Genomic DNA, 26,984 nt, shown 5'->3' with positions numbered 1-26,984 from the left:
CTCCTCCGTTGTCCCACGGGCCATGGCAAACCCTACACATCTGAGAGGTGTCCTTCAGGGACTCCTTTATGCACGCTCCCCTGGAGCAGCACCTTGGAAAGAAGCTGTGATGGGCTGGGACCCTGGGAGAAAAGGGGAAGCATTTTGAAAATAACAAAGAGTTCAGAAAGCAGCTCTTCCTCTCCCTCTCCCTGCCCTCCTCTGGCAGTTACCACTGTGGCTTTTCTTGCTGGATCCCATGTCTGCCTGTGAATGTCACTGACAGACACACAACCTCCTGTAATCGCTGCCTTTTCCAGTTGAGCCCCAGGCTGTGGAGCTGGACACTGGTGAAAGAGGAGGGCTGAGGCACTGCCTGGGCCTCCCTAGCATGGCACTGAACCAAAATGCTTCCCCTGCCATAGGCAGCTGGGAAAACATCCAAAACTTGGCCTGCAGCAAGAGCACAGGCCTTGTTCCTCCTGGGGAGACTGAAAAGGGCTCAGCCTGCTGAAGAGGTGAGACAAAACTCAGCCAAAAAGGACAGAAGCTATCTGAGTTGCCAGGAACAGCAACCTGGCGCTGTGCAACCTCTCTCAAGCTGCTCAGCTTAGGAGAGTGTGCAGGACCAGACAGAAAATGCACGTTGGGTAAGGACCAGTCAGCTATAAGACACAGACAAGGATCTGAGTATTAAACCATTTAATTCTCAAACCACTCACATGCATAATGTTCTTTTACACAGTGTTAAAAGAAAGAAGAAAATGCATTTTTTTTAATACAAACAGAATTTCAAGTATACATTTATAGAATTTTCCAAGATTCTTACCCAAGTTGCTAAGTTCTCATTCACATTGTTCTTAAAGCTGTCCAACGAGAGCGCTTTTTGCTAAACTGCTTTCAATGCAATTGTACAGTCCCCTCTACCTTGATTTTATTTCCCCCTTTCCCAACTCTGGTTCCCCTACCACCCCTGCTCACCCCCTCCAGCAGTGCTGGCTGTCCCTGGACACAATGGCCATGGAGCTTCTGTTTGCCAGTGTCTGCTGGAAGAGGAAAAGGGAAGCAGTCATGGAGGGCCAGTTTGGAAACAGCTTGGAAAATCACTGAAGAACAGTCTGATATCCACAAGTTACAGCAGGCTTACTCTTCAGCCTACTCCAGACTAGTCTGAACACTGACTTTTTAAAATTGAAATAAGGACTGCAATCAAAAATAAAATAAAATAATAAAAAAAGAATAATTAGTACAGCAGGAAATTTCTTAACTGTGAAAGTAAGTCTTGAGTGTTAGGACACCTGTCCTAAAAAGGTTTGATTTATAGGTCACTAGTTGAAGGTGACAGCACAATTTCTGTTACAAATGGTTACTCTGCAAACCAGCTCAGAGCAGAATCAATGTGGGACACACAAACTTGGATTAAAAAAGAAAAAAAAAACCAACAGAACTGACGAGGGCTCCATATTCACGTTATGGAAACGCCCACAACCCCAGTAACAGCTTTCTCCTGGCTTTGCTGCTCAGCTCAGCCCTGGGCTGCCAGCTGGGTTGGAACTGGGTGCAACTTCTGACCTGTTAAAAAACGGGCTTTAAATCTTCTTGACAGGCCAAGGGTGGGTTTCTGCTGCAAGATTCCAAAGTCTCCTGCCAGCCAGCAGCCCCACGGGTGCCTGGGCACGGCGGGGCTGCTCCGGGCAGCGCGGGGGCCGTGTGGGCCCGGGGGGCTGCTGGAGGTAGAGCTGCCATGGCCAGGTTTTGGCAGCATTGCTCCCCCCGGGCTGTGGCTGCCCAGGAGCTGCCTGCCTGTACAGCTGTGTCCCCAGCCAGCCACAGCTGTACTCCTCTGACGAGTTAAAGTGCATTGTGGCAGAAAAGGGTTTGCTTTTTAATTTTTTTTAATTTTTTTTAATTTTTTTTTTAAAGAGGAACCTATTTAAAGTGCTGTTCTAGTTTGGAAAGGGACTGTTTAGAAAAAAAATGGCACCTTTTCACATGAGAGATTTGCTCTCTGTATGTATATATATATATATAAATTTGCAGAGTCAGATCTGCTGACTAATGAACAACATATAAAAGTGTTTGTGTTTTATCTTATTGCTTTTTTTTTTTTTTTTTTTTTTTTTACTGCTGCCTGCTGCCTTGGAGGCAGGAGGGAGATGGATTCTCCTTTACCTTTGCCGCCATTAACTGATTTCCCAGTGCAGGAATGGCAGGAATGTGGTCTCACAGCTCTGGCCCAGGGGACAGTTCACTATCATGCCGCACATGGGAGGTGACAAAGTCCTCCTGAACTGTCACAGCCCCATGGCCAACCTGCAAAGGGTCACAGTAAGGAACTGGAGGCCAAGAAGGACTGTGGACCCCAAGGGACTCCCATTGCTCCTGCCAGATGCCATTTTCATTAGAGTCACTTTACAAAGCAGACTTGCATTTCTGAAACACAGAGGTAAGGAAAACAAATCTCTTTAAAGTGAAAGCTTTGCTGCTAGAGTGTGTAGTGTGGTAACCTCAGCACTCCAAGAGAGAGAGGTAGTTACTGTCCTGTGAATACACTGCTGCTTAATGCAACTCCATTTCTGGAGTGATTGCTCAAAAGAAAAAAAAAAAAAGAGAAAAAAAAAAGAGGAAAAAAATCCTGTGCTCTTTATTAAGTTATCCCAGTTAAATCTTTCTGGTGAAGATATACTTGACTCTTTCCTCTAAGAGGCTTTTGTATTTTAGAAATTGATTGTCAGTTAAGTTTGTTACAAGATGAAATTTGATTAGCAAATTGTTATACAAAGCCACTTCCCTTGTTAAATCTTACAATTCTCTCTCCCACTACTCAACTATCCATGCCCTGTTTGGGGGTCACATCCTTTCTGCTCCTGCAGTAGGATAGCATTTCCTGCTATGAGCAGTTTTAATGGAAAAATCCAGAGTTTTAATAAGAGCTACAGATATCATATTCACAGTGTTGTGCAGGAAAGGTGGGGTGACACCAGGGAAATGAGGGGAGCTCTGGGGACAATGGGGACACAGCTCATGGGAGCTTCAGCTAGTGTTCACACACTAGAGGCTTGGGAAAACTGCATTCATTCCCTTCCCTTTTCAGACTAAAGCAATGCTTTGAATACCTTGCTTCCATTTCCATGAATTACCATCTGATCCAATCTTCTCATCCTTGGCTAATTCTCCCTGCAAGTGCGGGGCACGAGGTGAGGAATACGTTACTGCAAGAACACACAGGTGCATGTTATTCTCCTCTAAAAGACCTTACTCACCAAAGTCTGTTTTGCCACCCAGGATTGCTCTTGCCTGTCCTAAATGTCAGCCATGTTACCCACCAGCACAAAAGAACCATGCCTTATTTGAACAACACCACTTCCCTCTTCCTTCCCAATGTTCCTTACTGGCACTTGCCCTGTGACAGCACAGCCCTGGAAGCTGTGTGGTGCCAGCTTTCTGCCCAGGCCAGTGCCTTAGAGGGGAACCCCAAGGAATTAGTTTTAAGCAAAGGCTATGACGGAATTCTACTCTCAATCCTACCTGGGCTGCTTCCCCCAACAGCACAACCCTGGCTTAGGAAATCTTCTAAAACATCAGAAAAGTGCCTGCATGCCACCTACACCCTCCTTCCCTGCATCTCTGGTGGAGATCCAGGCTGCCCTGTAAACAGCCCCTGCAAACAAACATTGACTGGAAGAATATCCTGGGGCTGGGCACAGCCACAGTGGGGCTTGGGGACAGCCACAGTGGGGCTTGGGGACAGCCACAGTGGGGCTGGCGCTTCCTGCCCCTTCCCGAAATCCAGTCTGTCAGTCTGAGAATTGCACTGTCCATTTGTTAGTGTCACCCAGTGCTGCCACCCTCCTCCCAGTGGCCTCTTGCAGGCAAGAGCTGTGTTCAGTTACCAATGCACAGGCAAGGAAGGGTTCAAGGAAAGCTTCACAGTAATTCAGAGAGGTTCCTTAGACATGTAAACTCTCAGAAAACACTCTCAGAGGCACAAACCTCTGTATCAAACCAATGCCCAAGGCGTGTAGATGAACAAGCAGAGCCAGGGAAACCTCAAGAAACAGCTTTTAAAACTTGACCAAATGGGGAACCAATTAATTGGCATCACCAAGTTAAAATTTGTTTCTCTCAGACTAGCTTTGTGACTCCTCCCCCTGCCCCAGACTCAGTAACTTCTATTGGAATTGTAGCAGAAGACATCCCTGCCCATGGCAGGGGGGTTGGAATAAGATGAGCTTTAAGGTCCCTTCCAACCCAAACCATTCTGTGATTTGAGTAACTAATTTAAACTGTATTTATCTTTTTATACTGCCATTTTCTATGTCCAGCAGTAAATTAATCAATCTAAGTTCATTTTTCATTTCTCATTTGTTTCACAGTTTCATAGCCAATGATATTGGGTCTGACTGCAAAGGTAATGGGAAGGTTTAAATAAATAAGTCTCACTGCAATATAAAAATAATGCAGCCATTTCACCATAGATCTGAGGGGAAGGTTGTTAGGTATATTATCAAAAACTAAGCTAAAAGTCTGCAAAAAAATTAATGCACTGATTTTTTTAAGTACTGCCTTAGGTAAATGCAGTAAAATAATAAATCAGAATATGTCAGATTAAACAAGGAACTTACACAGCAGTATTTAAAAATACCTGAACATGTTTCAAAAGCTTAACTGATACAAACTAGGAAGGCCAGTAAAGCTGCCAATTTTACATGATAAAACTGAAAAAAAAAAAAAGGTAACAAAAATACAGCTTGGCGCAGTCTAATGGAAACAGGAACTTGGAGGCTGCACTCTCCCATGGTGGAGATTTCCCAGCCTCTCTGGACAACCTGATCCAATGCTGTTTGACTGTACTGATGGTGAGATAATGTCTTATCATACCTAACCTGATTTTCCCTGGTATAAACTGCTGCCTACTGCTGCTCCTCCTTCCACCATGTGCCTCCAGGAAGGGTCTGGCTCCATCTTCTCTGCACCCTTCCCTGAGCTGTGGAGTTTAAATAGGAAAAATTATATAGGTAAAGGAGAAAGCACTGAAACAAAAACAAACTTCAGTCTTCAACACTTGCTAGAAAACTCAGAAAATGGCACTTGGAAGTCTAGTACTGCCCCTTCCACTCTTCACTTCCCACCCTTCAGTTCCTTCCAATGGCATTTTTGAAATGCTCACAGCAAATCTTGCCCCCACAGGGGACTGAGCCCTTTTCCTTCTTACTATTCACAGCTCCAGCAAGGAAACACTGGTGCTGCTCAGCTGTCATGTGCCAGGATAGGCATCTTTGGACACCTGTGTCACAAGGCAGCAGCATTTCCTGCATGCTCCTGCCCCTGTGCAGGTTCTACACCCAGCATTTCCCTGCCCACAGCATCCATGGCATGCCACATACATGCACTACCTCTTCCCAGTGATGCTGTGCTGCTGTTCTACCTCTCTACTCATTCCCCTATGTGGTTCCAGGGCCACCAGCAACAGCCAGGGCTGAAAGCAGATAAGCTCTCTCCCTATTTCAGCTCTCTTCCTCCTCCCTAGAGGAAGCAGAACCACTGCCAAGCCTGTGGGACATATTAGAGGTGAATTTGCTCTTAGCACTTGCTAATTCCTCAGAAAGGTAATTACTCCCTGCACAGAAAAACCAGCAAGATCTCATCTTTGAACCCATTATTTCTTCCCATTGGTGACAGCAGAACATGTGCCTTTACAGAAGTTATTAACCAACCCCCAACTTCTAGACACCACTAAATAGCAATGGCTCATTTCCTAAAACTTTAAATTACACACTAAATACATCAGTGGCTGGTTTTGTGGCTTCCTCCCCAGCTCCTGGCTGTGCCAGGTCACAATCTGATTTTCTGCTTTCTCCTCTTTTATTTCTAGCTTTGCCAGAACATCCTTGTTTTACAACAAAACTGTTAAGGACCATGAAGAACACCTTCAGAAGGCCCCACTATCCAACTTTACTCAGCAAGTTTCAAATCCTTTCAAGGCTGCAACTCCCCAGCAGCACAAGTTCTTAAGTCTTACTCCTATCCATGTTTTTGTCACCAAAGACCTTTCAAAACTCCCACCTAAAAAAAGGTTCCTCCTATTTCAGAGAGACATCATTTCACAAGCTGTAATACTTTGGTTTACAACTAGATTAAAATATAAATTAAATAAGAATAATGCTAAAGGAGTTTATATTGAAACACATTATATTTGTTTCTATATATGTATATACAAGTATGTGTGTGTGCACTCCCTAATGACAGCTAGAGGAAGCAAAAGTCATTCTCCAAAAGCTTCTACTCTTCCAACTAGCATGGTCAACTTATCCATTGCAACAATTCCCTGTGCATAAAAGCTAATGAAGCACTGGAAGGTGGTGCTGGTGACCAGCTGGATCACACAGACATTCAGGAACAGAAAGAATAAATTATAAGAAGCAGTAGTAACTTGTTCACAGTTGGGATGAGGATAATGTTATGGGAAACCTGAATTGTCTACAGTTCCAGGAATAAAAAGCCAAAGCTCACTGAAAGTTACAGATACATTGCAGTTAATCCTAAAAGCAAAGATCAGATCTGACACAAAGAAATGGCAGAAATCATGTGGAATTTCTCCCAGCAGCCTAAACTCTTGTACCATCAGATTCAGCAGGAAGCTTTCCAATACCTCCAATAAAACCAGAATTCATCCCAGGGATGCTCTGATCACTGCCTCCATCTCAGCAATGCACATTTTCCCAAGTAGAAGATGCCTTGAAACCAACTCAATCCTACATCCAAAAGAAAATGCTCCCAGTCCTGATGATTCCATCAGCCCAAAGTCACATTCAATCTCTCCTAGTTCCCAGCCTCTGTGTTTTTCTATGTTTGCCAAGCCAAAGCCTTTCAGCAGATGGAAATATTTTAGAGATGGTAGCACTCTTCAGATAATTTTATAACCCTCTTGAGTGGGTTTCAGGTTAGGAATAACCTACATTTCTAGTAAGACTAACTGCAGCAAAACTTTGGTCTGCTGCATTTTACTGATTATAAAACAAAACAAAAACAAACAAACAAACAAACCTCCACAGCAAGTCTACTCCAAATCTACTCTATTCCAAAATGTTCTGGTAGACTTTAGTTTCAAGAAGCAGCCAGTATTGTTTGCATAGTTCTAAATTCTATTTGGTTACAAATATATACACACGTATATGTACACAGGTACATATGTATTTTATATTAAAATATCATTTGAATGACAGCGATTAAAATAAGGATTCTGAGCTCCTCTTTAGGCCCTTTAACTGCAGCTATCCAAACTCTGTGCATGGCTCTCACCTTGTGACAGGAGCAATGCTCACCACAATTATTTTGCTATGGCAGTGGATCCCAGGCTTTCCAGCTGCAGTCCTGGCCACAGACTCAGCTCCCAGGGAAAACTCAGAGCCCAGACCCTGGCAAAAAGTCTCCTTGAATTATAGCTTCTTGACTTATGGAATAGTATGGGTTGGAAGGGACCTTTAGAGGTCATCTAGTCCAACCATCTTGCCATGAGCAGGGACTTTTCCCATCTCCAAGATATTTCCAGCAGAGCTTGAACAGCATTTAATGTTACTAATTGCAGAAACATTTGGATGCTGACACGGCTATATTGGCAGGCATGTCATGGATCAAAGAGGAGAGTTTAGTAAAGTTTAAATAATCTTAAGGGCTGTTTTTTGTTGGTTTTCAAGATGCACAATCCTATCTACCTCCCAGGCTACCTGCCACCCAAATCAGTTTAATCAGCTGCACCTTTGCAGCTGTCTTCCTATTTATTTGTTGGACTCTGCAGGACAGATGAAGTCAGCAGCAAATAAAAGCTACAACTCTGCTCCTGCAAAGGCCTTGTTAGGGCTCATCCTTGGGATCCTTGTTAGGAATCACCCAAAAGTAGCAAGGACTCTACTCCAAAACCAAACTGCTTGGAATCACTTCCTGAAATGGGCATCCCACAGTTTAGTGACATTCCTATTGCAGAGGTGTGGGATGGAAACGCAGCCACGGAGCTGTCACAAAATGAGAGCAGAACAAGCAGGGAGAGCTGTCCTGTCCATGTATTTCAACCTTGAGCTCACAGAGGGCTGAAATGTTGGCTCTGTGCCCTGTGTGCTGAGCCAGCCCCATGATGCTTTTCAGCTTGTTCCCAGTGCTGTTCCAGCTCTGTAGAGCTGTCAGATGGGAACGGGGTCAGTCGCTGCCGACCTCTCTGCGTTTAAATCACAACATGCTTTCTGCTCTTCCCAGCACCCAAACTAAAGTTAAATTATACAGGTCACAGCTTGAGAATATTGTAGAGAAGATGTAGAAAGGTCCAAGGACTGAACCTGATGGTGGATAATGCTTAGAGGACGAGGAGGGACTGCCCACTTGCACTGGCTGCTCTACCTCTCACCAGGCTATCCCTGCATCTTACTAAGCTAGCTCTAAGCATGTCCTCAGCCTTCTGCAACAGATTCACATTCCACAAAGCCTCTCATTCATCCCTCTCTAGCTGCTGGAAATACAAAGCACAATTTGTTCTCACATCCTCTCATTGCATTTTGGCCTTCTCCTTTTCCCAGCGTCACATCAGTCATCCTCCTGAGACAAAGAGGTTTAGCTTTTCTCCAAAGCAGCAACACAGTATTAACACAATTCTTGCTATTTTCACAGCTATTCACAGGTAACCTGGCAGCAGCAGGGAACAGCCGTGGCAACCGTCATGTCACTTGGCTTGACACTTGGCACCAGGGCTTGCTGCAGGCTTAAGGAGATAACCACAACTCTTCACATTTGGGAGGTGAGTTCTTTGACAGCAAAGAACTAAGAAATATGTCCACCTCCAAGAAAGAAAACTGTAAAACCAGAGTGTGTTCTCCCTGTTGCCTGAGGCAAGAAAACAAATGGGTTAGTAAGCCCTAACTCTAAAGCAGACAAAAATGTTACGTACAGAGGTATTAAAACACAAGAGTTCTCTTCACATCCTCCTTAAATCACAGTTGAAATCACAGTTTTGGCAGAACAAGATGCAGCTAGATGTGGGAATGCAAAGCTGTGCCTCAACCCATCACAGAAGCATTCACACTTGGAAAGTTGGCATCTGATTCTCCACAGCTTTGGTGCAACCGTAAAGAGCCACACCAACGCAGAGGCAACAGGACACAGTATCATTCTGTTAGGGAAAGCACCTCTAAAGTAGCTACACCACTGCCAGAAAATTCACATGAGGTTTCTCCATACCGTACAGCACCTCCAACCCCTTTTTTCTCGAACCTTGGTCTCATCTGCACTCAGGAAGTCGACCCTTGAAAGAAATGTTCAATAACGATTCCTTCAGAACTGGTTCCACTGTCTAGTGCGGATGGGCCTGAACTGGTTTCAGCACTGTTCAAGAAATATTAGACATCATGAATCCCACACATACATACACATCCATTAAATGTACAGAAATAATATCAAAATGATTCCCACTACCATACCTTATACTGACTCTAGCTACAAGCTATAAACTTCACCTCAGCGAGGCCTGGGCAAGAATATTGGCTCTTTTGCATGCAATCAGAAATGATCATTTATACAGTGGCAACCTCTGCACAAAAAAAAAAAAAAACAACAAAACAAAAACCAAAAAACAAACCCAAAAAGAAAAGCAAACATAAAGGAGGAAAAAATAAAAACCTTTCACAAGCTTTGTTTTCAGCCTAGTAAGGTATGAAGGACTAATTTCATGGTTTTCACCAGGCCACTTGAAGTAGTGAATCAGCAAACAGGACACGCTGCTGGCATCCTGTACTGTTTGGATGCTTCTCCTTTCACAGTATTGATACAGTAAAATAAAAACCTGCTCAAGAAACTCACAGCTATGCCATGGGAGCGAAGGCATTCACCATTTTATGTCAGCCCTTCTTCACTACGGTTGCCATCTGTCTCAGAGAAATGTTGCTTCTGTAGCAGTTACTGCACCTTCACCCTTCTCTTCACAGCAAGCTTAGCAGGGAAACTTTCCCACTATATTTTTATATAATATATGTATATAAATAATTTTATGTTTTTATAGTTTGGTAGTATTCTTTTAAAATTTCTATTTTAAAACACTTAAAAATCTTTTAAGCAACTAAAAGTAACTTTTTATGCTCTCTAGTGTGAACAGGATAGGATTTCAAAGTTTTTAACTTTTTTTTTTTCATTTTTGGTAACTTCAAAAGCTATGACTAAAGCAGCACATCTCCACTCCTCCCTGCACCTTGATTGCAACAAAACCTACCTTGGCCACCCTCTCACCTCATCCTCTGCCACTGCTCTCTGGCAACCTCAGTGTTTTGGTACCGTGGTGTTTGACCTTTGCCGGGAAACCTGACGGAGCTGGTTGTTTGGGTGGCCAAATCACTCCCTGTGTGATGGATGCCCTTGACAGGAGAGGAGGAAGAAGGCACAGAAGGAAAACGGAGGTGAAATATCAGTTTTCCTGTTTGAAATGGTCAATGAAATGGTACTTTGCAGGTACCCAGCTCAGAACACCTGCAAAGGTTCCTCTTGTAGGATCACATCTCTGTTACACGTGATGCTGGCACCGAGCCCTTTCCCACACACAAAAACGCACTAGAGCCACATCTCTTGTTGAGAGAGAGATGGGAGGAACAGTGAGACTCCTCACACATAAAAAAATCTATAAATCAAGGCAAGAATACATCACCCTTCTCCAAATAATTCCCCCCAAAGGGGCAGGAAAACGATCCCAAGTACCAATTTGCAGATGGGGAAAGCGAGGGCTGGAGATGTTTCCATGTGCCCAAAACTGCAGTCAGACAACAGGCCAAGCTTTATTGTCACTTGGTCAGCCTCCTGCCTGCTAAGCCCCAGCTCTAACTTCTCATCCAGCTTTCTTGCTGAAGCAAGATGAAGTGTATTTCTTTTCCAATGTCTCCTTGTTCCTCCCATCACCTTAAGGTTCAGAACTTCACCTTCCTCCTCATGTACACATTATACATCCTCAAGTGAACTCCTTCACCAAACCTGATACGCGCAACCTGTCATCCATTTTCCCCCTTCATCACGAACAACTTGGCATCAGAACTAGAGAAAACTCTTAAAATATTGCATATTTTTTTAAAAAATATGTCAGGATATTTGCACTTATCTGCCTGTCCCATGCTTTTCTGGTTATGAACCATGTAAGCTCGTGCAAACACCTACAATACACACGCAGGCATGTCTCTCCAGGTTTGCTAAACTTGCTCTAAACATCAGAGCTACTCAGAATACAAAAATGTTAAGTCCATGCAAGGGGACAGAGTTGTGATTGCTCTAGGAACCGTTCACTTTAAAGTCTCCTGAACTGTTTTAAGGAAATAGAGTAAGGTTTCTCTTTTCTTTTTGCGTTTCATTGATAAAAAAGTTATCAAACTAGTTTGTAGAAACAGGTTTAAAAGCAACCACCTGCGATTGCTCGGCTGTGACAACAGCATTGCAGTATTCCCATATCCCGTATTGCTGTTCTAAAAGATCAAGTGTGTGTCGAGGGGGGAGCAGGGGTCAAAGAGGACTTTGGTAGCCAGCCTCTAACTCTGCAATTCAGCAACTCCAGAAAATCTCTTTCCTAATCCTTGGCATCACCTGAAGCATGGCAGCGCTCCAGCCAGGATCTCAGAGTGCTCAGCTCTCCAGATCAGCACCAGCAGAGGACAACCTCCTCTGGAACACCCCTCCAGCCCTTCTCCCATGCATCAGAGTCTCATGCAAACCTCACAGCTGCTAAATTCCACTCTCAGTAGCTGAAGTTCTTCCTTCACATTTTGCTGACCTCTGGAATACCACTTTGTAGCCGTGCCCACTTCAACAAGGGGCACCAGGGCTGCATGCCTGGAACAGGCAAGCCCAAAGCCGTAAAATAACAGTTTAAATAAAAATGTAAGAGACACACCAAAAATAAGACAGGGATAAATACACTCGGGCAAGGCAGGTTCCACCAGGACAGTATTTTTGTTCTCTTTGCTGTGGCAACTACCTGGGGAAGGGAGAAAGGCAACAGCCCCTTGCCCCTGCTCTCCCCTCGAGCGGGAGCATGGATATGGCTCTGTGGCTGAACCCGGCACCGCCGGCGGGACGCCCTGCTGGGCCACAGCGCTGTCCAGAAATACAAATGACTGCTTGTCCCAGATCACTACAGAACAGTAAAAAAATTTAAAATCCTGTCGATCCCTGAATAAGAAGTTGATTGACACAGTTGTTCTGTTTTTCTCCGAGAGGAGGAGGAATAAGGGAGAAAAACATTTAACACTCTATGGGTGTGTGTGTGGGTGTGTGAGAGGAAGAGAGAGAAAGAGAGATTTTTCTATTTTGGCAACATCTTGGGAGCTTCTTTCTGTTCAGTGGTGGCATTGCACTAATTACAGTACCAGCCTGCCGGGTCGGTGCTGACTCTTTCGAGCCAGGAATGGGAAGACGGTCCTTTCTCCTGGGACTTCAATCCGGCCCGGTCGTGGACACAGACCCCTGGGCCGTCTCCCCCACCGCCACAGCCTCCTCCTGCGGAGGAGATTCCTCCTCTGCCTGCCCCCGGGACGTGACCGTGGTCTCGGGGGAGATGCTGTGGGGCCCCTCCAGGGGCAGACAGCCGGGGTGGTTCTTGCGAAAGTGCTGGTTGAGGATGGCCTGGAAAGGGAAGCTTTTGCCGCACACGTGGCAGTGGAAGGGCTTGTTGCCCGTGTGCTTGCGGATGTGATACTCCAGCTGATCCTTGCGGGTGTACTTCTTCCCGCACATGCGGCACACGAAAGGGGTGATGCCCATGTGGAGCCGCATGTGCCGGTCCAGGCTGCCCTTCTGGTTGAAGGATTTGGCGCAGTAAATGCACGTGAGCCGTGGGTTGTACCGGAACCAGCGCTCTGAAACCTCCTGCTCCCGCAGATACTCCACGTAACCGCTCACTCCCAGCATGGCTGATTCCTCCCCCTGCCAAGGAAACGGCACAGATTTAAATAACAAGCAGCCTAAAACAAGTTGCAGAGAAGATCGGGCCCAGGTCCAGCCAGTAAAGCATGTGCCAAACCTCAAAATCAGCAGCACTAATGTCTGCAACCTCAAGCACACATTTAAGTGCTTAACTGGGGCCTCGGGGCTGAAGACAAACGAGCAATCAATTAGAAACCACTGCTGCAAAGGTCCCTTCTGCCAAGCCATTCCCTGGATCTGGTGAAGAAAAGACAGCCCTTAACACAAGGGCACTTGGCCACTAATTCAGTTGTGGACCACATGTCAATACTTGTTATTTTTTAAAAAATTTGTGCCAGTTTAATTAAAACACTTGGGTGTATCATCACCTTCTGTTTTCCTTACTAAAAGTCCAAAAAAAAAAAAAGAAGCCGACTGATGAGCTTGCAGTAAAACAAAGGAGGAGCAAACCACAAATCATATCTGAAAGTCTTCAGGTGTCATTTTACACAGGTATTTATTCAGATGTCACTTAGAGTTCATTTTACAGTGAGTGATATTTGCCTGCCTGGCTGTGTAATCCATCCCAGCCCCGTGACATTGCAGGCAAGGATGTGCCTGACCCAGCTTGCACAGCAAAGACTCCTCTGTATTTTGTGAAGTCACACAGACAAACAGCCAAGAGCAACCTGAACCACAAGCCTGGTCTCAGGACAGACACTTCTGGCCATTGTATTCAGACTGAGCAGAAACACACGGACTCCAGAATGCTTCTGTGCTGGAGATGCACTGTTTACACCCCCAGTGCTGCTTCCCAGTGGTGCCACCTGTGCAGAAGCAACCAGCAGGAGGGCACCTCCTCTGCAAGCCAGGGCTCTACAGGCACGAGCAGCAGTGTACTGTGCCAGGTGCTGCTGAATCCAGCTGTACAGGCATAGGGAAGCTGTTGAGGACTAAAGGAGATACACAAAGCTCTGGTTCTTCCTTTCCACTCTACCACTGCCATTGGGCAGGGCTCACTGCCAGGCTATTTTAGTATGGATATCGCAATGCCAGGAGAGTGGAAGGTGATGATACTTCCCCATGGTGTGGAAAGACTAAGGTTTGATGTTTGAGGCTGTCTCACAATGCAGAAATAAGAGCACTTTTTCTGTAGGCAGAGTTAAAATTGCTTAATATGTCACATTTACCCTAGAGGGTTGGTTTGACCTGAAATTTTTGCAATGTCTTCTGAGGACACAAAACAAAGCTTTGCAAAACAGGAACAAAAAGGTATCTGGCATTTTATGGAAGTGTCTAACAAAGCCAGCAGACAGCAATCACAATTTTACTCCCCTTGCTTCACTTGGTCTTACACTAGGGCAAAGCAGCCTAGTATCTCCTTACCCACCTCCAGCCAAGTCCTTAGCTTACACACTGACACATTCCCTACCTGTCAGGCTCACAAGAGTCTTTCTGCACTGTGCTGGCTGACATGCTTGCACTGCAGTGGCACTTTGACACTAACTGAATGCAACTAAATTAGACTAAAACGATAAGGCACAGGCATTACTGCCATGTCCCACTTTGCTGCACTCTACAGCCCACTGCCCTCCCATTTCTGTGCATCTCTCCGTCCTACCCCAAAACTGTGCCCAAGAAAGCACAGAATTCAGAGCTCCTTTATGTTGCAAAGTCTGCTGTGCAACACAAGTCACTTGGAGAAGAGACAGAGACCTCTCTAAAACTCCACAGCTCTTTGACACTCCACCCCAAAAGGTTTATTGGTGTAGTGCCTGGAGGGCTTTTGGGAATGGTCTTGGTACCGGCATAGAAAGATTCAGCTGTTGTCACCCGTCTTCCACAGAAGCCAAGCCACACCTCCTCCCTCTGCTCAGGCATTTGCTGCCAGTGTTTGAGGGCAGATCCAGCTCTGCAGGCAAATGGGGCTTCTCCTCAGGAGTTGGTGGCCTGCCCAGAATAAGGGTGGATATTTATGCCCTCAAACAACAAGAGAAACTCCTTGTGTTTTCCAAGTATCTGGCCAAGATCCCAAACAACAGCCAGAATCCATTTTAAATCGTACTTGCCCAGCACATGTTCTCCTGTGAGCAGGTAGATCCTTTGCCAAAGTAAAAGGCCCTTGTATCACACACATTATTGCTTGCAAATATAAAGTATGATAACTTCATCACCACAAAGTCCCCTTCACCCTCAAGCCAACACTGACTTGCAAACACCTTGATCTGCCTACCTGGGAACTGGGCTGCTTAGGCTCATCCATCCGCCCGGGAGACTCGCTTTTCGATCTGTACCGCTCAGTCACAGCAACCATGCTGCCAGAAGGGCTAAATCTGTGGGGTGGGGAGAGTGGAAATGGGATTTTTAATGAGCATCAGGTCACCACAGGGTTTAGAGCAATGGGTGAGCAATAGAGACACCTGTACAGCATCTCTTCAGCCTCATCAGCTAACACACTGGAAGTGGAACAATGCAAATATAAAGGAAAAAACAAATCATACCTATAGTTTCAGTCTAAACATCTGAGAAATAAAACTGAGTCATTTGGCTTCCAGTTCAGCAACAGAGAGGAGCTGCTGTCATGAATAAACCAATATGGGCCTGGTGACTCAGGGACTGTAGAGCAGGACAGAAACCATTTCTCAGAGGACACCCCTCCTCCAGCACCCTCCTCCTCCATTCCTAGTGTGAAACACAAGGGATGTGATGGACTAGAAGTGGGAAACAGTGCATACAGACTGCAGTGCAAAGAGAGATGCTAGTGACTAGCTGATCCAAGGAAAAGGGCTAAGGAAGTCGGAAAGCATCACTCTCCAAGATTATTCCCACTGATTGATTTATTAAGCAACAAGTGACAGAATATCCACTGCTTTCAGGTAGCTGTTTCCCCATGGACTTGAGCTAGAAGAGAGGCAGATGTGAAGGGAAACCCTAGAATTACAACCCCCCCCAAATAAAACAGACCTGCCCTTTATCAAATCCATTCTCTGGCCTGAGCCTAGGGGAAGAAAGCAAATGCTGGAGTGGAGGGGAAGCAGATGGATGGAGAATCCAAACACAGCAGATTTCACCACTCAGTTTCAACAAAGGCTTTCAGCTCTCTCATATAAATCAAAACAACAGTGGAGGCCACTGGGTTCCCCATTTCAACTGCCTCAGAAGATGTAAACCCAGGGCCCACTGGGAAGACCTTGACCTACAGCTGGTGTCTAGCTTGTTTCTCAGCCAGAACCATCCCCAGATCTCTGGGTCAGAAGGACCAGTGCAATGGAGATATGTAACACATACTGTATATGACCTCATTAATCTGAGTGCTGAGGCTGAACTGAACATCTTCTTTTAAAAAAATATCACCTCAGCTGAAACACTGAGAGGTAGAGATCCCAATCTCTAAGAGCTAATAAGTAATTTCCCAAGCTAGCCCCTGTACCTGGAGATCCTTGTCTGATCACTACCCAGCCAAAATACTATTACCCAAACTGGACACACTTCCTAACAGCAGGTAAAAACCCTTTCACTCTTGTGCTTAAGATGGCCAAAGGAAATAGAAAGAGGAAATGTTCCAAAGCAACTGACCCAGCCAGGTCAGAATCTTGCGTAACGTCCTCTTACAGCCAAGGTGAATAATGAAGTTTAAAACACCCACCTGTCGATCTCACTGCTGGTTGGCCTGACCACTTTGGCCCCAGAGGAGCCTAAGGCAAAAGCCTCCTGGCCCAGGGATCCGTGGCCCGTGGTGTCGATCACCATGGCCGTGACCTCCTCAGCGCTGCTGCCATCTTCTCCCGAGGGCTGGTGCTCTGTCCCCAGCCACTCCTCCAGGTTTTCGGTCTTTATGCGCACTCCTCCCAGCACCCGCACTTCCTCGTCGTTCTGCGCCCCACGCTCTCCCATGCCCGTCTCCACGTACCACTGTCCCGCCCTGTTGATGCGCAGGATGGGCTCCCTGCCTTCCACGTCGGAGCTCTGCTCGATGATCTGGGGGCTGGTGGACTCCTCGGGCGGGCTCAGCTCCCGGATGTCCAGCACCGTGCTGACCTGGCCCAGGCGGCTCCCCTTGGGGGTGTTGTGACGGGGGCTCAGGGGACGGTTTAGAGTCGGCGTCGCCCGGTGAGACTCGGGCGGTCTCTCCTGATGCTTCGTCCTCGTCTGGCTCAATTCCGCTTCCACCTCGGCCACGTTAATTTTGAAATGAATCCCCTCGAGTATCTGCGTGCATTTGTCTATGATGTGCTGCATCTGCAGGAAGCTGGCAGCTGTCAGGTAGCTGATGATGTCAGCCAGCTGCAGACAAATCCTGCCAGTGTAGCAGAAGGAGAGGAGCTGCTCGAACACAGAAGGGTTCTTGATGACGGAGATGGACACGGTGCTCATCTCGTTCAGGGACATGTGGTCACGGAAGTAGGGGGAGCTGGCGGCCAGCACCACCTTGTGCGCACGGAAAGCCTGGCCCTGCACGTTGACCACGATGTCACACAGCCGGCCCTGCATGCGCAGCTGGTTCAGGTGGCTCAGGACAGAGTTACTGAAGTTGGGAATCTCCAGCTGAATGTTCCCACTCTTCTCCATGGCTGTCCCAGCTGCAGGTGCACGACTCTACTGGAAAAGGGGGAAAAGATCCCATCATTAGCAGAGACAATCATTTGAAATTACAACTTTTTTCACCTGCTTCCACAGAGTTTGAAACACTGGAGTTTTTAGAGACCTTCCCCACCCACTGAAGACACCTGGCAGCAGCTCTGTTATGAAGAAGTGTGTTTGAGCTTGCTTAAAAAAGAATTCCAAAAGCTCTCTGATCTCTCCATGCTATGCATTCCCCTGCACAAGAGTTCTGCTAAACCAGTCCCCAACAGGCCCCCATTCCCTGCAGCTTTAGCCTGCAAAACACTTCGTTCTGCCAGCCTCAATAAAAGCACATTTGCATGTGAAAAGAACGTTAAAAATGGCACAGGTATTAAAAATAGGCACCTGATTGCATAATGGATTAAAATTCTCACCACTTGTACCTCCTAAGCATCTTGAAAAGAGAAAGTAATAAGGAAAGCTCCTTTGTAAAACAGGAACCGGGAAGGAGACACCAGGACCTAAATCCTCCTGAGACTTTTGCAAAGTTGGCCAGCACACATCTGACCTCAAGGCATCCTAAGTGCCTTGTTAACCTGAGATATCCATCATATGTGGCACTTCTGACACATGCCAGAAAGTATATAACAGGAGAGTGAAAAACAAAGCTGTGGCCCAGGAGAGCTCAGAGGGCCTCACTCAGAATCACTTTTGTAGGGTCCCAAGAGACTTCACAGTGGTCATCACTAAGCAAGTCCCCATCCTGGCCCTACCCTAGGTCAGTAACTTCTGGACTCTTTCCCAAGTAGAGCAATAATGGGATTGTTCCACTTGGGCTACAATTCACAATGGTGCTGCTCTGCTTGGGCTGCAATCCAGGTAAATGGTTCACCTGGGCTGGGATGTTCCTCATTGGTCCCACCTCTACAAGAGCTCCTGGTAGGCTCAGGGAGCACCTCACTGCCCAACTGGTGCAGTCAGGGGACCCTTCACCACTCAGCTGAGGCCACCAGGAGGCTTATCAGGAGATCTCAAGCAGGGCCAGGGAAGATGCACCACCACATCATCACATTTCATTCTGGCAAAGTTGGAAAAGAAGCCCTGACCATATATGGTAAAAAGTTGGAATGAATGAAAATGAGACATAAACTCATCCAAAAAAAAAAAAAAAGGCAAGTAAATAAGCTTATTAAAGTCCACTCATGGCATAAGCAGCTCCCAAGCTGGAGAGCATCTGAAGTGTGGATTGAGCAGAGTCCTGCAGATGTCAGAATCATTTCAAGCAGGCTGGGAATACCAAGGCTCACAGTGCCCGCTCTGAGGAATCTCTGAATCTACGGGATTGGCATATGAAGAGCATGTCTGCCTTTGGAGGACTTTTTATTTGGAATTGATGAACATTGCAGCATAGCACATGTCCATATGCCCAAGCAGGCTTTGTGCAAACTTGGCAAACCCAGTGACTAAACACGAAGCTGCAGGACAGCCTGTCAATCTTGTGGAGCTGTGCCAAGGGATTTCTGAGTGGCAGGATGGCTGTGTGTCCCTGGGGAAGTCAGACCAGAGTGCACAAAGCTTCACAAGGTGCAGCTGAACACTGCCAGGTCTTAGGGCTTCTTCTCTCCTTCCCCTATCACAGAATCACAGAATGGTTTGGGTTGGAAGTGACCTTAAAGCTCATCCCATTCCACCCCCTGCCATGGGCAGGGACACCTTCCACTGTCCCAGGTTGCTCCAAGCCCTGTCCAAGCTGGCCTTGGACACTGCCAGGGATCCAGGGGCAGCCACAGCTGCTCTGGGCACCCTGTGCCAGGGCCTGCCCACCCTCACAGGGAACAATTCCTTCCCAATATCCAATCTAAACCTACTCTCTGTCAATGGGAAGCCATTCCCCCTCATCCTATCCCTCCATCCCCTGTCCTGAGTCTCTCTGTCTTTCCTGTCAGCTCCTTCAGGCACTGGAGGCCACAATTAGGTCACCCTGAAGCCTCCCCTCTCCAGTCTGAACCACTGCAATTCTCTCAGCCTTCCCTCACATCAGAGCTTCTCCATTGCTCTGATCATCTCAGTGTCTCCTCTGGACTCACTCCAACAGCTCCATGTCCTTCCCTATCTTTTGGAGAAAGCAACAAATCCCACAAAAATCAGGAAACCACAGTGCACAGCTCTGTGCCAACACAGCATTGGGAGCAGAACACCAACTGCACAGAACAAGGGGAAACAGAAAACCCAGCATCTTACCTGGAGTGCTGTGAGTTACATGCAGTGGGAAGGAAATGGGGGTGCTGCCTTCTTTTTTTTCTTCTGATGTAGTGAGAAGAAAACTTGTTGCCCCCTTCCCCTTTAGGAGGTAAAAAGAAAGAAAAAATGAAGTGCAGTGGAATTGGGTTCTCCCAAGAGCAGTTGTGAACATCAAGCTTTGTCATTCTTGGTTCTGCTGGAGGGTCTAGCAGCAGGATTAGCTCACCATCTTCCCAAAACAGCTGTTCCTAAAGCAATAAGCCTCAGAGTGCACTCTCAAGGAAGGCAAGGGTGAAACACCCCTGCCAAGGCCACAAGCACCCAGGGAGGCAAGAGGGACGCAGAGGCTGAGCTTGGGATTTACAGAAAGAGAAGGGAAAAAAAAATCATCAGCCCTTAACTGCTGAGCATGGCTGGGTATGGCTGTGGTGAGAAGGCAGCTGCTCCCCAGAGAGCCCAACAAATTATCTGTGAGTTCAACAAATTATCTGTGAGCTTCTGCTGCAGAGGCAGGGAAAATCCATCTACTCTTTATAACCCATAGAACCCTGCTCACCCAGTGGCACGGAACCTGCATGTCATGATCCACTCAGAGGCTGAGGAGAGGGAATCTGTCCTTTGGTTCAAACTACCCTGTCAGAGGCTGATTTCTGCCCCTCTGAGTAAGGGAATCTCTCAGAGCTCCTGCACCTCAGCCCCTGGGCAATGACATCCTGATTTGTGCCTGCTCTGGGAAGTCCATCACCTCCAGCCACCTTTAGGAGCAGGCTGAGCTGAGTCAGCACAGGGCACGCACTGAGACACTGCTCTTTGTAATGCCATTTCAAGTGTCACCAGCCGAGACTCAGACTTAGCTCAGCAAATGCCCTCCAGCCTGTGAGGCAGCTACCAGGAGTGGGTGGAATTCCTGATCCATCAGGTAAGAAGCAGAGACAGACCACCCAGCAGATGATGTCACCCTGGAAGCTGCACTGAAAACTCTCAGCTTTTCGGCTGAGATTTACTGTGACTGGGCAACTTCAAAGAACCACAGAATATCCTGAGCTGGAAGGGACCCACAAGGATCACTGAGCCAACTCCTGGCTCCCCACAGACACCCCAACAATCCCACCCTGTGCCTGACAGCATTATCCAAACCCCCTTGGAGCTCTGGCAGCTTTGAGCTGTGACCATTCCCTGGGGAGCCTGGGCAGTGCCCAGCACCCTCTGGCTGAAGAACCTTTCCCTGACATCCAGACTAAACCTCCCCTGACAAAACTCCAGCCGTTCCATGGCTCCTGTCCCTGGTCCCAGAGAGAGCTACTTATAATCCCAAAGTGGTTTGGGCTGGAAGAGACCTTAAAGCTCATCCACTTTCACCATCTGCCATGGGCAGGGACACCTTCCACTATCCCAGCTTGCTCCAAGCCCCGTCCAACCTGGCCTTGGACACTACCAGAGATCCAGGGACAGCCACAGCTTCTCTGTACCGGGGCGTCCCCACCCTCACCGGTAACAATTCCTTCCCAACAAACCCTTTTGGCCGCTTGCACATTCCAACGGGACTCCGACAACTCCAAGCCCAAACACAACTCTGAACTGGGACAGGCGGAGGTGGCTCCTGGCCCGTCCACCCCCTTCCCTCAGGACCAGGCTCCCGGACCCCGCTGTCCCGGCCCCAGCGCTCCCGGACCCTCCCCAGGAGGGGCCCGCGGCTCCTCCTCACCGTGACAGCCGCGGCCGCGCACCGGGGCTGCGCGGGGCGGGCGGGACCGGCCTCCCCCAGCCCCCGCCCCTCCCGGCCTGGCTCCCGCGGGGCGGCGGCCGCGCCCCCGCCGCTCCGGGGCCCCGGGCGGCTCCGCCCGCCCCTCCCGGCCCAGCCTCACCTGCCGGGGGTGGGAAGGGCCCGCAGCGCCGGCCCGGAACCGAAACGCGCCAGCGCGGGCCGCGCCCCGGAAGGAAACGCCGCGCGGACCGTACGCCCCCGGCCCGCCCCTGCCCGTGGGCCGCGCCCCGGTGGGTGTGGCCGCGGCCGCACCACGTGACCTGCGCTATATAAAGTATGGGTTGGAGCCGTTCCGCCTTTTCCTTTCCCGCCGCCATGAGGGTGCGGTGTCCCTCAGGCGGTCCCACCGGTGAGTGGGGGGCGATTCCGCGCTCGGGGTGCGCCGGTACCGCTCCGGGGGGCGGTCTAGGGGCCCCGCGGGTGCGGCTCGGGCACCGATGGGAGGTGGCGAGGGCGGATTGAGGTGGATTGCGCGGCCGGGCCTGGTTCGCGGCCTAGAGATCCAGGCTGAGATCCCCGCTGGGGGCTCCGCCTCATGGCGGCCCTGGGGATACACAAGGGAGGCCCTGTGGAGCCCACACGGGTTTGGCGGAGTACTGGGTCACTCTAATGTCTCACGGACTGAGTTACGGGCTCTGGCCTACCAGGCTGCTGTGCATCACTTGGGGCCATGCACTATTGCGGGATCACGTGCCCGTTATGAATACAAGCGATAGGTCTCTGCTCTTTGTGGGTTTGGATTTTTTTTAGCTGAGCTGGGCCTTCAGGTGCTTGTTTTTGCAGATAAATGGGAAGCGTTGCGCAAAGAGCAGCGGTAGCGTTATGGAAGGATTAAGGGTGCCCGCACAGCTGGGATGTGTTTGCGGTCTAGGAGGGTTGAGGGCTGGCTTCACAGCCCCGGCCCTGCTGGGCTTTGGGAAACATTTACACAGTGCTCAGGCACGTCGGTGACTCTTGGCCTGTGCGGGTCTGAGAGTTAGACTCCGTGGTCCTTGTGAGTCCTGACTCAGCACGTTTAAAGAAAAGTGGCTCACTTCGTTTCTATATGCTCAGCACGTGATGAGAACTATGTTGGTAGGGACATCTGAGAGGGTGATGAATGCCAACATATCTGAGCTGGGCATGGAATACTTCTGATGGCCTTATCTAGGAAGGCTGAGACACCATTGGGCCTCTAAGGCAGCTAGAGTTCATGCCTACCCCACTGATAATGCACCAGAATTGATTTTTTAGGAAACAAAGTAGCTTAGTGATCCCATCCTGCTTAAAAATACAAAATAGCAATTATTTTTTGTGGCCGCAGTCCTTTAAAGAGCCAAAATTTAGATTGCATCAGGGGAACTCATAAGACTCAAAGTATTTCGGGTGTTGCTTGGGTTTTTTAAAGTAATATTCGTGAATGTTGCATCATTTTTGGATGAAGAACAACTAATATGCTTTCTTGTTTTCAGTTCAACATGTATCAGCTACACTCTTCTTTCCTGTGGCTGCAGTGCAGGTAAATATTGCTTTTGAAATTCAGAGTTGCAATTAACAGATGTTTGGTTTGTGTACACCGACCAGCCTGGGGTACTACTGTACCAGGAGTTACAGTATCAGAATTGTAATTTAGGCATTGCCTGTAGTGTCTCAGGCAGGCCTCCCTTTTTTGCGGGGAAAAGTCACCTGTTTATTTCTCCTGGGGAGACTTGATGAGGCTCTTGTTGTGAACTGCTGCTCACTCTGTAACCAGACTGCAAGAGTACCCCCAGGGCCCCTTGTTCCTTCTTTACTGCTATTTCTTCACAACAGTAAATAATATTTTGGGAAAATTGTCTGGAGTATGTTGTAGAAAATTGGTAACTATGGGGATTGATACTGAGTAAATCTCAAAGCCTATGATGGTTTCAGTATAAGAGTAGTGGACAGAAGTGATTTCTGAAAACTCCATGCTGAGGCTTTCTAATGTGATTGCCAGAGAAGCTCCCTAGTTCTGCAAACATCTCCATCTAAATCTTCTATCTCTTTCAGATCTGCCCCCAAATGTGGAGACCTAATGCTACTTCTTTCCAAGGTAAAATTATTCTTAAAAAATTAACATAAAATTGTGCCTAGCGTTTGTCTAGACGGCATCTTCTGCTCTGATGCTGTCAGCTGAATTCCTTGAGTAAAGCTATCCCTCTGGTGCCACAGTGATGACACTTATTTGCTACTCTTGACCAAGAGAGTGATGAACACTTTTACCACCATAACAGTTTTCTGAGGCACAGCCACTTCACATTCCCCTCGGTGCTTTGACTGCTGAATAGACTGTTGACAAGTTTTTTACTTCCAGGATTTGAACCCTGCACTTCAGAGGGATGCACAAGGAACATCATCACCTGGTAAGAAAATGTGTACTTCATGTAGAGGTTTCTTCCACAGAGCTGTTAAAACACTGCAATAAAAAGGATGGCACGTGTTTTATGGTTCTTTTCCACTAAGACCAGGAACAATTTATACTAGCTAGTATTCAAACTTCTACATATTTCTTTTTTAATTGGGGAAATGTCCTTATCAAAGCAGACCCAAGAGGCCATTGCTGGGTCCTGTGATTGCAGAGCAGATACAGTGATGACTGCATAGTTCAGCAGAATATCCTGTGATGAACACTCAGTGCTTCGCCCCTATCTGATGTATCTGGCTCTTGTGATCTCCCAGGAGGGGCTGTGGGCTTGGCCACAAAGGCTGAAGGGATCTGACTTTGGTTTTGTTTTTGCAGGCACTGGGAGATGAAACTAAAAGCTGTTACAAGGTAAGTAGTGCACTGCTGACATCTGAAAACTCCTTTAATCCCTGCTATCTGCAAAGGCTGCTGTGTGATGAGTGCATAGTTCAGCAGATGACCTGTGATGATCACAGTTAAATCTTTCGCCAATTCCTGATGCAGCCTCCTGTAGCTTAGGCTAGTTCAAACAAATCATGTGGGAAGATGAAGGGAATAAATTTTTTTTTTGCTCCCTGAATGTGTTTTAAAAATTTATCTCAGGAGATCAGTAAGTGGGTTAAACAATAAAAGCAGTAAGATGAATAGAAGGATACAGAGTAGGATGTGGTTGTGAAGTCAAGCACAGAATATAGCAGAATAAGGTTAATCAGGTGTTAGTGCTCCAGGTTCTAAAAGTTTCTTGTTGTTTTGCAGGCTGCCCTTGACATGAGCCCTATGCCTCTGGTGTGAGAAACCATTTCACCTGTTACTAATGTTGGTGAAGGCCTTCCTAATTAAAGGTAATTACTGAACACTCATTTTTTAGATGGATGCTACTTTTGTCTGTGCTGCATTTGAGAGTCTGCTTTTAGAGATGCTTATAAATTCATTTTGTTCTTAAAAGGTGTAAAACAAAGATTAGTATTGTTAAGTATGCCTTTAGCTTCCTGTATTTCCTGAATTTCTGTAAGAGCATCAAATAATTGGGGTGTTAATGATCTCTAGAATTTTCCTGTTGAAACTAAAATAGTGAATGCTATGTTACTGTGACTTTAGTGTCCAGAGTAGTTACCCTTCATATGCCCAACTTGGTTACACAAACCTCACATCACTGAACTCTGCAGTTGCAAGGTTTGCTCCTTCCTGCAATTTCAGCATTGGTGAGGTGAGGAATGAACATCTCAGTGTTGAAGAGTGCTGGGAAATGGCTTTATTACAGCCTGCCTTCAGAAGGGGATAGGAGTGTTGCAGCCTACTGTAAATGATGTTGAATCAGGTCTCTGATCTCCATGAGGAGGAATCAACCAAACCCTGATACAGTAGTTCACTCAAGCTCTTCTTAATACTGTAACTTCCTGCTGTACCTTGCCTAATGGCAAATTTCTCTTTGCAGGTTTCCAAATGTTTCTCATTGTGAGGTAAGTACTTTTTTTTACTTCCTAAGTATTGGGATTTCAACATAGGCCCATAAGTAAAGTTTTTAACTGCTTGTCAGCTAGGGGGCATGGGGCCCATTGGCTGTGGCATGCATCTCAGCCAAAACAGGAGCATGTTTTAAAAGGGAGCTGCTGGCTGGAGCCCAGTCTTGACAGGCTGGTGTGCACTAAACTCTGTCACAGTGAGTTCCTCTTGAATTGGCTCTGATGGCACTATTTAAGTATTTGCCCTCTTGCCCATAGCAGCCTAGCAGGGCTGCACAGGGCTGACAGTGTGAGCTGCCTGTGTGATGAGATGTGACTGCCTTGACTTCAATCATGGAGGTCTGTAATTAGCTCTATCTGACTGCAGGCACCTGACTTGGGCTTTCTCCTTCTGTGCTTGTTTCTGTACTGTGCTAATGGTTTGCTTTGATCCAGGTGTGATGGAGCTGGGAAGTAAAGGACCTGGTAGTGCTGCCAGCAAAAGTAAGTTGCAAACACATGAGTGTGACTGTCAGAACTGTGTGATACAGGGAATGAGGAATTTACTAGATCCCTGGGTGTTACAGGGCTGGCTGCAGCATTCAGCAGAGTTCTTGATTTTATTACTTTTTCCAGGTAAAAAGCCTGGATTTGCCAGCAGCCTGCAGGATTCACTCCCCAAGGTGCTGCATACCTCAAAATTAACTGCTTTCTATGACTAAAGAAATAGTGGTGACCATTTTAAATGTGTAACTGCTATGGACTATTTGAATTCCTACTTGATGAGAAAAGCTCTGTGCTACCAGGTTGCCACACATTCTGGGCTAAATAAATGCAGTACAGTAGCAGTACCTGCTATTAAACTTCTTGCTGTTCAAATTTAGTGGGCTCTTTTAGGGAGTGGCACTGATCTTGAATCACAGCTTATGTGTTAAATTGTTCATCTCAGTGGCTAGATCAGAGCTCTTATGGTGATGTGAATGAAGATGTGGTTGGGGCTAAGGTCAGATCCCCCTTTAAAGGGTTTGTCACAAAGATGCACCATCAAGCTACTCTTGGCATGTACTGTTTGTGATGAATTCTAAACAATGGGAATCTCTCTGAAAGAGGCTGAGGAGAACTCTTGTGCTGAAACAGTACCCACATTCACACTTGTTCAAACCACTGCCAAAGGTGTGTGAGTACAATTTCCCTTCTTTACAGGGTGATGCTTGCATGGAGTTTGAGAAACAAGATAAATGTGCCTGAGGTAAGTGTAGAATACATGGGGTTTAATAATTCCTGCAGTATTGTCTTTGTGCTGAATCCCTAAGTAGTGGTGCCTAAAATTAGTCCTATGAGATACCTGATTTGTCTTCCCTTTATTTTATCTGGCTGTTCTGTGGGCACTACTGTAACACTGCCCTCTGGAATTAAAATAAAAACATTGTCTGTGGCTGTCACTTCTCAGAGTTGTTACTACTGATCTTTATATTGTCTCCACACAAATGTAGCACAAATTCTAGATTATTGCTGTACAAACTTGTTTTCAAACAAACTGGAACACTCCAAACACTTTAAAAATTAAAGCCATGGGACTTGTATTTTAGGTATTTAAAATAATGAAATACAACATTTTTGGAGAGGCAGTATCACAAATCAAATTAGTAGCTTTTTACTTTCCCTGATTGTTGCA

The 26,984-nt window shown here is 47.0% G+C and overlaps 1 protein-coding gene, 1 long non-coding RNA gene and 6 other non-coding genes across 9 annotated transcripts; 7 read left to right on the top strand and 1 right to left on the bottom strand.

Annotated features, from left to right (window-relative positions):
* Nucleotides 1-666: 666 nt before the first annotated feature.
* On the bottom strand, nt 667-21,630 carry ZBTB37 (zinc finger and BTB domain containing 37). 2 transcript variants are annotated; one of them, XM_054638829.2, is made up of 5 exons: nt 21,564-21,630; nt 19,699-19,798; nt 16,541-17,493; nt 15,128-15,227; nt 667-12,915 (listed from the first exon to the last, which is right to left on the bottom strand). In XM_054638829.2, the coding sequence occupies exons 3-5, from the start codon at nt 17,461-17,463 to the stop codon at nt 12,427-12,429; spliced, it is 1,512 nt and encodes a 503-aa protein (XP_054494804.1). In that variant the 5' UTR covers nt 17,464-17,493; nt 19,699-19,798; nt 21,564-21,630; the 3' UTR covers nt 667-12,426. The 2 variants fall into 2 exon arrangements, with proteins under 2 accessions (XP_054494804.1, XP_077038179.1); XM_077182064.1 differs by lacking the exon at nt 21,564-21,630 and having other exon boundaries at nt 19,699-21,440.
* A 29-nt stretch (nt 21,631-21,659) lies between these two features.
* Nucleotides 21,660-26,751, top strand: LOC129124095 (uncharacterized). Its single transcript, XR_013183217.1, has 9 exons — nt 21,660-21,812; nt 22,915-22,961; nt 23,474-23,516; nt 23,778-23,826; nt 24,204-24,236; nt 24,624-24,709; nt 25,303-25,327; nt 25,766-25,813; nt 26,513-26,751. It is a non-coding gene; the product is annotated as an uncharacterized LOC129124095 (long non-coding RNA).
* Nucleotides 22,509-22,587, top strand: LOC129124127 (small nucleolar RNA SNORD74). Its single transcript, XR_008534790.2, has one exon. It is a non-coding gene; the product is annotated as a small nucleolar RNA SNORD74 (small nucleolar RNA).
* LOC129124133 (small nucleolar RNA SNORD75) lies at nt 23,336-23,402 on the top strand. Its single transcript, XR_008534796.1, has one exon. It is a non-coding gene; the product is annotated as a small nucleolar RNA SNORD75 (small nucleolar RNA).
* LOC129124118 (small nucleolar RNA SNORD24) lies at nt 23,628-23,709 on the top strand. The gene has a single exon (XR_008534782.1). It is a non-coding gene; the product is annotated as a small nucleolar RNA SNORD24 (small nucleolar RNA).
* On the top strand, nt 24,048-24,123 carry LOC129124132 (small nucleolar RNA SNORD77). Its single transcript, XR_008534795.1, has one exon. It is a non-coding gene; the product is annotated as a small nucleolar RNA SNORD77 (small nucleolar RNA).
* LOC129124129 (small nucleolar RNA snR60/Z15/Z230/Z193/J17) lies at nt 24,291-24,374 on the top strand. Its single transcript, XR_008534792.1, has one exon. It is a non-coding gene; the product is annotated as a small nucleolar RNA snR60/Z15/Z230/Z193/J17 (small nucleolar RNA).
* Nucleotides 26,373-26,448, top strand: LOC129124119 (small nucleolar RNA SNORD79). The gene has a single exon (XR_008534783.1). It is a non-coding gene; the product is annotated as a small nucleolar RNA SNORD79 (small nucleolar RNA).
* Nucleotides 26,752-26,984: the final 233 nt, after the last annotated feature.

The sequence above is a fragment of the Agelaius phoeniceus genome, chromosome 8, assembly GCF_051311805.1.
Source record: "Agelaius phoeniceus isolate bAgePho1 chromosome 8, bAgePho1.hap1, whole genome shotgun sequence".
Lineage (NCBI taxonomy): Eukaryota > Metazoa > Chordata > Aves > Passeriformes > Icteridae > Agelaius > Agelaius phoeniceus.
Note: the sequence above shows the minus strand (reverse complement) of the source record. Positions and strands in the feature narration are given on the sequence as shown.

Excerpts from the sequence above, each read along its gene's own strand:
- ZBTB37 (XM_054638829.2), bottom strand. The coding sequence starts at position 17,463 with ATGGAGAAGAGTGGGAACATTCAGCTGGAGATTCCCAACTTCAGTAAC. Across the intron at positions 15,228-16,540 it reads ACCAGCAGTGAGATCGACAG|ATTTAGCCCTTCTGGCAGCA; the intron begins GTGGGTGTTTTA and ends CCCACCCCACAG. Across the intron at positions 12,916-15,127 it reads CTAAGCAGCCCAGTTCCCAG|GGGGAGGAATCAGCCATGCT; the intron begins GTAGGCAGATCA and ends TTTCCTTGGCAG.